The 9,414-nt window shown below is 44.0% G+C and overlaps 1 protein-coding gene across 1 annotated transcript in view; it reads right to left on the reverse strand.

Annotated features, from left to right (window-relative positions):
• Positions 1–8,971, reverse strand: part of Cfap44 (cilia and flagella associated protein 44) — an 88,596-nt gene extending 79,625 nt beyond the window's left edge. The window contains exons 1-2 of the mRNA XM_028872078.2: positions 8,881–8,971; positions 1,489–1,581 (exon numbers count right to left, since the gene is read on the reverse strand). Coding sequence (XP_028727911.1) covers positions 1,489–1,576 — 88 coding nt within the window. The 5' untranslated portion in view covers positions 1,577–1,581; positions 8,881–8,971. The remainder of the gene's footprint in view (positions 1–1,488; positions 1,582–8,880) is intronic.
• Positions 8,972–9,414: the final 443 nt, after the last annotated feature.

Consider the following 9,414-nt stretch of genomic DNA (forward strand, 5'->3'; position numbering starts at 1 on the left):
TGCATTCTGGACATCGTTGGTCTTTGATGTTCTCTCTCTGGGGGTGTTTTTGGCACAACAAAAATACTGGCTTCAGAGTAAACTAATGAAGAATGAGAATCAAGAATAGAAATGACTTCAAGTATAAGGCAACATTCAGTTCAAGTCCAAACATGGACATGCTTAAAATCCACAATGTCGATCCCATGAAAGCCTGGACTGAAGGACTTTCAGAAGAACATGGAAGAAACAGCAAGTGTACTCAAAAGTACCTAGTAGAGCTGAGATGAAGCTGAAAGACCAGAGACAAGGTCCAAAACTGAGATAAAGAGAGCAAAAGTCTGAGCTATGTCAACTGGCCGGGCCCCAAGACAGAATTCCATAGGATGGATGCATTTGGATGGAAAGAAGGTACCTGAGCGGGCCAAAGACTCAGCTCTACTCATGGAGGTTCTGGAGAGCTACTCCCTATACATATCTGAGCTCTTTCCTGTGACTAAGCCAACCAAAGGCTACTTCCTTACCTCTCTCATCTGAAGCCTATGAAATCCTCCATTTCTCACCCCATTTAATGCCCAAATAACTCATTTAAATGGACCAGAAGAACAAAGAGATGGCTTCGCAGTTGAGAACACTGGCTGCACTTCTGGAGGACCAGAGTTTGATTCCCAGCGCCCACATAGTAGCTAACAACTGTCTGCAACTCTAGTTCCAAGGGATTCAATACCCTCTTCTGGCCTATACAGGCACTGTACATGTTTGGTGCAGACATACATGCAGGCAAAGAGTCACACACATAAAATAAAAATAAATAAATAATTGGGCTAGAAAAGGGAGGCTCTGAAAGGTGTAATTTTTTTTCTCTTTCCAATGTCAAGCATCTTCAAGCAGTGGACTCAGGGCTTAAAATCGAACTCCCACTCTCTTTCCACTATGCTGTACCCCAAAGTCCACTAAAGACGCAGATCTCATGGAAGAAATTGAGAGCAGGTGTTCAGGCAGGTTGCTATTAATGTAGACAGTCGACATTTCTTTCACTGTTCTGAGCCAGGCACTAATGTAGCCCAGCAGGTCTCAGGGTGGCAGCTGCTAAGGCTGAGAATGAGCCTGAAGTCCCAATCCTCCAGCTCCCACCGCTGGACTGGATGGGATTGCTCTTCCATTTTAGTCCGTGGTGAGAATCAAACCCAAAGCCTCTGGTATACCAGGCCAGCCCTCTATCCACTGAGCTAAATCCAGAGAGACATGATAGGAGCTGGAGGTAAAATACATACATACATATGTGCATACATACATACACACACACATAAATAAATAAATAAATAAATAAATAAATAAATAAATAAATAAATAAAGTTAAAGCATAGATACTACTTTGAAGGAACAGTTGAGTTTGTAAGGGAATTAAACAGGCAAACCATTTCTGTCTATAAATCCAGATGACACTCTTTCAAAATGATCTTACCTAAATTTGATAACAAAAAAGCATATATGAGCACCCCTACTTACGTCTCGAATTGGATCTGAGAGACCGTCTGCCTTCACTCCTTGACCCTGATCTTCCCCCATCAGTGTCCTGGTCATCCGGGTCCTTCATGCCTTCTGTAAGTGCAAAATCAGAGAATGACGTAATGCCAGAACACAGAGGTCAACAGATCTTTCCCCAAGTGAATGCCACAAGTACCAAAGCCCGTGTGTGTGCTGGCACTCTTATGTGTGCATTGCACCCAAGATGCCATACAGCGGGAGTCTGTGACCAACATCAGACACCTTGATGAGAGCGTGTTGGGTCCAGGCTCACACAGTAATGGAGGGCAGACCACCAAAGTCTGTTAAACCAGAAGTAGATTTTATTCCAGAAAGAGAGAGAGAGAGAGAGAGAGAGAGAGAGAGAGAGAGAGAGAAGGAAGGAAGGAAGGAAGGAAGGAAGGAAGGAAGGAAGGAAGGAAGGAAGGAAGGAAGGAAAGAAAGAAAGAAAGAAAGAAAGAAAGAAAGAAAGAAAGAAAGAAAGAAAGAAAGAAAGAAAGAAAGAAAGAAAGAAAGAAAGAAAGAAAGAAAGGAGAAAAGAAAATCACTGCAGGGCACAAAAGCCTATCAGCTAGCTAAGACCACAGCCAGGGTTCAGGATTCTGAGGCTGTGGCGAAGAGGGTGGGTTTCAAGCTTTTTTTTAATAGCAAAAGCAAGCATCAGGCATGGGGTGCGTGCTAACGTGACGTAGAAACAACTATTAACAGTTAACTTTGGTCCAGGCGAGTTGTGGCTGGAGGGGGCAAGGAGGTTACCAGGTAACCCCTGGCTGCTGACAGAGGAGCTGGCTGCAAGCAGAGAGCCATTGTTAGCAGTTAACCTTTAGAGCTGATGACGGTCAGCTTTTAACTTTGTAGGATTACAGCTTTATATTTCTACATTCCTGGCCCCTTCAAGTGGAGATGGGGACACAGGTTTCCTTTCTCCAGGCACACTTGGCATTCTGGTGCACTCTTGTTTTCCATAGTGAAACACTATCACCCAAGCCCACCTTTCCTCCAAACCCATCCCCACTAAAACTAACACGCTGCCACCCTTCTTTTGGTCTGTCCTTCAACTCCTTTCCCTCTTCCTGTTATCGATTCCTCTCGGATTACTGATCAGTTGCATTTCAAATATAGTTTCCGAGCACACCTGCTATGTCTTAAGTCTTAAACAAGGCACTAAATTACCTAGGTGCAGGGCGGGGGGGAAATGTGGGTAAGTCTTGAAATTCAGGGAGCTTATTGCTTAGGAACACAGGTTTTAAGCAAGCAGTGAAAATACAGTGGGTGCTACCAGAAGTGAAAGTGAAAGATTGGCGTACTCTGGAAATGTGTAATGAGAAAGTTAAACTATGTGTGAGGCTTAGGGAAGGGGGGTTTGAGACAGAAATGATGATTCTGACTTGGCACAGGCTGGGGATAAAAACATGTTAGGCAGAGAATACCTCTGAAGGGCTGAAGCTGGCCCACTGATAAGAGCAGGAGTCATGTATTAGTTTACGCACTGCTGGGACTAAATACCTAGCAAAAGCAAGTTAGGGAATGATGGCTTGATTCTGGCTCACAGCTCAAGGGTACAGTCCATCATGGCAGGAAGTCATGGCAGCAGAAACTCGGAACAGCTGATCACATTGAGGCAGAGGGCTTGAGTTTTTTTTTTTTATGTAGTCTATGGTCCCATCCCCTGGAATAGTGCCATCCACACTGAGGGTGGGTCTTCCCACCTCAGCAAGCCTGATACAGAAAATCCCTCGCAGACATGCCCAGAAGTTTGTTTCCTGCAGATTCTAAATGCTGTCAAGTGTCAAGATTAACCATCACCAGAGGGGGATGCATACGACAGGGAGGCAGATTGCTGGGTCACTTATGGGAGTTTCAGACACTCTCTAGGGATATCCATACTGTTCTCTCCGATGGCTCTAGGAATACACATTCCAATCCACTACACAGAAGCAGTCCCCCTTCCTCCATATCTTTGCCAGCTCTTTCGTTTTGATTTTTTTCTAACAGTCTTTCTAACTGGGAAGAGACAGTAATAATTTCTTTTAAAAAAAAAAATCAACATTCAAGGTGTTGGAAGGAAAGTGAACCTATTCTCTAGGCTGTCGTGATGTCATCTCTAAGTGGTGAAACAAGATACTTTGCTTCCAGGGGCCACTTGTATTCCAGGGCCCCAGGCTTTCTGGAACTCCAGAAGTTGGGCATCGCGTGTGCCTCCCAGTGACTTGAAGCATAGCTTTCTGTTCTGCTCCCTAATAACCGGAAGGTTCATGAGGTCACTCTCTACCTGCTGCCTTTCTTTGCCTACATAAATTTTGAATATGCTATAACTCAGTGGTTCTCAACCTTCCTAATGCTGCGACCCTTTCACACAGTTCCTCGTGTGGTGGTGACCCCCAACCATAAAGTTATTTTCGTTGCTTCTTCATAACTGTGATTTTGCTACTGTTGTGGATTATAATGTAAGTGTCTGTGTTTTTTCTGATGGTCATAGATGACCCCTGTGAGAGGGGTATTCAACACCTAATGGGATCACGACCCACAGGTTGAGAAACACTGCTATAATTGAATATAAACTAGATAACTCTTTAAAAAAAAAATAGCCCATAGACCTAATGAACTTACTCATAATTATTAGGTAGAAAAAAAAACCTAATAATTATGAGTAAGTTCATTGGACCCACAATGAAAAAGTAACCAGATACAAGGACAAAAGCATCACATGGCGTTCTGTGCTGTCATGAATAATGTATTCCAATGGCCAACAACTCACATGGCCAACACTACCTCGAAATAAAGATTAGCATCACAAATCCAGTCAGTGTCAGGTTGTGTAGAGTATAGAAGAAAATTCTAGAACCCAGGGACTTCACGCAGTAATCTCAACTAGCAATAGTGAGAGGGGGAAAAAAACAACAACCCAGGATCACTTTTTTTTTATCCAGACAGGGTTTCTCTATGTTGTTTTGGTCCCTGTCCTGGATCTTGCTCTGTAGACTAGGTTGGCCTCGAACTCACAGAGATCAGCCTGGCTCTGCCTCCCAAGTGCTGGGATTAAAGGGGTGCACCACCACTGCCCAGCCCCAGAACCATTCTTATCTTTCCTGAGTAATATAGGATGATGGAGGGTTTGTAAGAAGCCTGTAAACAGACCAGGTATAACAGACTTCTGGAATCCATTAGCCCGACTGCTGATGTGGAGCAGAGTGTTATTTAGGGTTTATTTTGCTTTGTGTTTTTTAGGACAAACAGATTGGGAGATTACACTTTCACCTCTTTGAAGCCAAAGAGAATTGGGTTCACATCCCAGCTTGGGCAACAAGCATGGTCCTTAATCTTTTTGTCCTTGTGTATGTACATGTATATGTAGATGTATAACATCTATAGTTACTCTTTGTCCATATGTGTGTGTATGTGTGTGTGTGTGTATATAGTGTATAATGTCTATAGCTAGTATTTGTTCATATATATGTATGTATGTATGTATGTGTGTGTATATATAGTGTATAATGTCTATAGTTACTATTTGTCCATATATATGTATGTGTGTGTATATGGCGTATGATGTCTATAGTTCTCAACTCTGACTGCACTGCAGAGTAACCTGGAAAAAACATAGAATTAGCAGACTCTCATTTGCCAGGCAAACTTTTGTGCAGCCAGGTATAAGAACTAATGCTAAGAACTAATGGCGCTTCTTTAACACAGGTGGAACTCAGTAACTATGATCAGAAGGTAGCCATGCTTCCATGCCCCATAGTCCCAGCAATTCAACAGCCTGAGGGAGGACTATTTTCTGAGCCCAAGAATTCAAGGCCAGCCTCTGCAACACAGTGAGAGCCGTCTCTAAATAAGATCAAAGGACAACTTAGCATTGTCAGTTCTCACCCTTTTTGGGTTACAGGGATGGAGCCCAGGTCATCTGGCTTGCATTGTCCATCTGGGGGCCAGTGCTTTTACCTGCTGAGCCATCTCACTGGTCCAGAAAGAAGTTTTACCTAGTGCAGCATTTTATCCAGTAAAGGGGACACATTCACATCCGGTCCAGCAATATTAGAAAAGCAGTCTACGGTGTTGGCCAGGCTGGGAATATTGGCTTCTGATTCAGTCTAACTGGGTTTAAACAGGAAATGTTAAGTATTCAGCATCTCTGTACTCAGTATTCTCTTCTCAAAATGTGGTGCCTACATCACAGACCTGAGGGCAGTAGAGTACATGTAGTGAGTCCAGCAGCTAAGCTTGGAGAACCGTGTGTGGCTCCAGCAGAAGGCCACACATCTAAGAGTGTAGGAGCAGCACCACTCGGACCCAGTGGGTTTAAAAATAAAATAAGAAGAGAACAAAGAGATGGGAGGTAGGGAGGTAGAGATGGATCTGGGAAGAGTTGGGGGAGGGGTGAAGATGCTCAAAATACATTTTATGAATTTTGTATTGATGAACTCCGAAAGAATAAAAATGAATGGTAAGTGGCACATGGCCATGGGGTATGTAAATAGTGGAGGAGATTATTAATAATAAATATGATTTCAAATAAGTGAAGATAAGGGACATTTTTTTTGTTTTGTTTTGTTTTTGTTTTTCGAGACAGGGTTTCTCTGCATAGCTTTGTGCCTTTCCTATAACTCACTTGGTAGCCCAGGCTGGCCTTGAACTCACAGCGATCCGCCTGGCTCTGCCTCCCGAGTGCTGGGATTAAAGGCGTGCACCACCACCGCCCGGCTGATAAGGGATATTTTAAGATATGGCCAATCATCTTCCAGTCAACAGTTCAGCTAAGATTATGGCCTGTTCTGTAAGAGTTCAGCTCTAGATCTTAGTACACTTTAAATTAAGCTCAAATCTCTCTCTCCAGCGTGGATCCGTTTGACCTTTGTTCTTTCTTAAAATTAGAGGCTGCTCTAGCTTTCCATCAGATATTCCCCTTTCTCAGAGGAAGCACCCCAATTTTTCAATTATTCAATAACTGAATTATCTTTCAATTATTGCTCAATGACATAATTTGAACTTTTTTCAAAGTTATAATAATTAAATAAATAGCCTGGTGGTGGCACATGCCTTTAATCCCAGCACTCAGGGAGCAGAGGCAGACAGATCTTTGTGAGTTTGAGGCCAGCCTCATCTACAGAGTGAGTTCCAAGATAGCCAGAGCGTTGTTACACAGAGAAACCCTGTCTTGGAAAAAAATTAGATAAATACATTGCCAATGTTTTAGATATTCCCTCAAAATTTTTACCTTCCTAGATTTTTTTTCCATCTTCCCTTCTGGACACATGCCATAAGTGAGAAGTCATCAGTTTACCTCATCACCTCCCTGGCTGGAGACATTCACATCATTCCTCTAAGACAACCTAAGGTTTTATCTTTGGCGGGGCAGACAGAATTACCATATGTTGACTCATCTAAGCCAGTATATAACAATGAGAATGACCAGTCCTTATGTGTGTGTTCTCTACCACATCCTACTTAATAAACCAGTAGAGACTAACTAGGCTTGGAAATCTATTTGCAGAATTATTGTTAAGTCTCCCTTTATTATATTCAGCCTATAGCCAATTCTTTTGACCAACTCATTAATTAGACTGTCGAGTTTTGAGTTAACCCTAAGAAAATGTAAGGAAAGTAACAGTTCTCAATGGTGCTGTGTTCCTAAAAGATTGGCTGGAAGCCAGACACAGGACTCCACAAGGTAACATTGCTCAGATTCAGTCACCAGAGCCGAGGGTCAGATCCCCAATCTCAAACACTATCTCTGCAGTGTGCTGGAGCTGGTCATATTAAATGACCAGTAACGGATGTAGAAAACCAACTCAATTTTGACTTTACCTTGTGAAATATAATAATAGTTTGTGGTGGTTTTTTGTTTGTTTGTTTGTTTGCTTGCTTGCTTATTGCTTTGGTGCTTATTTGATGCCAAGGACAGTTCTAAAAATTTCTACACACTTTCTCTCACCTGTTTTTAAAACATGAGGCAGATACCATGATCATGGTTGTGTACGTGAGACAGAAGAGCAGTTAGTCACTGAATGCCTTCCTGCTCCCCATCTCACACAATCCATTTCCAAGACCTGTTACCAGTTGTCCAGCTCGGAAGACTTTTGAATCCACCCTCCCCTCACCCCATGCCTGCTCTAGCTGACTGCTCATCACCATGGATGGCCTCAAAAGCTTCTTTGTTTTCTAATCCATTTTATCTTTAATTTTTTTTTCTCATGGGGGTTGGAATGGAGAGATGGCTCAGCAGTTAAGAGCACTGGCTGTTATTCCAGAGTGCCAGGGTTCAATTCCCAGCACCCACATGGCAGCTCACAACTGTCTGTACACCAGTCCCAGGGCATCCAAGACCTTCTTATACTCTCCATGAGCCCAGGTGGTACACAGACATACATTCAAAGACTCTAACCCATAAAATAAAAATAAATAAAACCTTTTAAATTGAACTTTTTGTTACATTTATTTATATTTTATTTGTGTGGGGGTGGTGCATGTATGGCGGTCACAAGACAACTTTGTGGAAGTTGGTTCTCTCCTTCTACCGTGAGGATGCCAGGGATGGGACACAGGTCAGGCCTGGGGACAAGTGCCTTCTTGCTAGCCTTCTAATCTGTTTTCTGTCTTGCCCTTTGGATTCCTGAAAGAGCTCTCAGTGTGCCACTCTTGTTTAAAGCATCGAGGGATTCTGTTTCCATCACAAGAGAATGCAAGAACTCTGAGTTCTTGTACATACACTCAGCATGGCATAAAAGCCCTTCACTGTGGGATTCTAGACCATCCGTCTCACCCCCTCTGTTCCCACTCCCTCTTCAGCCCCTTCCTCCAGTGCCTTACTAAGTAGGCAAGTAAGACAACCCATGGCTAAGCGCATACACATACACTGCACACTCGCTTCGTACCGCCTCTGCCTGTTATCAGCATTTAGGAGCACTCCCTAGATACTAAGCACTTGGCCAGCCTTGGCCTCCACCCCTAACACGAACCCCAGAAGGTAAGCACGCCATTTTTTTAGTGATAAGGAAGCTAGTGCAGATGGGTCTCCTTGACAAGACTCACAGCTAAGAGAGGGTAGGGGTGGCTTTGTTGACCCCGGGCACATTCCCAGCAGTCTCTCTTCCTCCCTCCGTGGCGATCTAACTCCTCTCCGGCTGCCTGGCTGCCTCTTGCCCCGCATTGCCAGCTCCTTGCAGGCAGGAGCTGTGCCCTTGTCTAGCATGCACTGGTTGCCTTAAATGTTCGCGTTGAACTGCCTGCCGTAGGAGGACCAGGAAAGTGCTCCAGGGAAACTGGACCACACTAGTTCCACCTAAAAGTTCAAGCCGGGTTCACTACTCTCTGGGTCGCTACCAGATTTAACTGGGACTCATGTGGACAGCCCAGCTGCTGGAGCTCACTTACCAGAGGTGTTCACCACCGCAGCTGGTTTCTAGCCACACCTGCCCAAGGACTCCGTTTACTGCGGTTGCCACAGCAACGCCACTCAGTCTGGCTGGTGCTCTGGGGGGAGGGGACCAACAAGCTATTGGGCGCATGCGCAGCATGCCCCAGGACTTTTCCTAAACTGAGCTGGGGTGTTGGGGCAGAGTCCCGTCTTCCCTGGGGATGCTATTGCGACCTACCTCTCTCTAGGAAACAAGACTAGCATTCTAACAGTTTATGATCCAAATGACTGAGCACTTTCAAAGGTACTTGCCCAGCTTTCCAAAGCGACCAAAGGGTCCCGAGCCAGTTACTTGCCAACTAAAAACAAAACTTTTAAAGTGGGGGTGGTCTTAGTGAGGGAAGGCAGCTTGCCAGCTACATCAACATCGAAGACAGATAAACTAAAGCTACATCTCTGTCAGCTTTTAAAGAGTAAATAAGGTTTTGTGTTGTGAGGTTCAACCCTCGGGGATTTTTTTTTTTTTTTTTCAAAATCTGCAACGCATGTAT

Source organism: Peromyscus leucopus, chromosome 12, assembly GCF_004664715.2.
Source record: "Peromyscus leucopus breed LL Stock chromosome 12, UCI_PerLeu_2.1, whole genome shotgun sequence".
NCBI classification, from domain to species: domain Eukaryota; kingdom Metazoa; phylum Chordata; class Mammalia; order Rodentia; family Cricetidae; genus Peromyscus; species Peromyscus leucopus.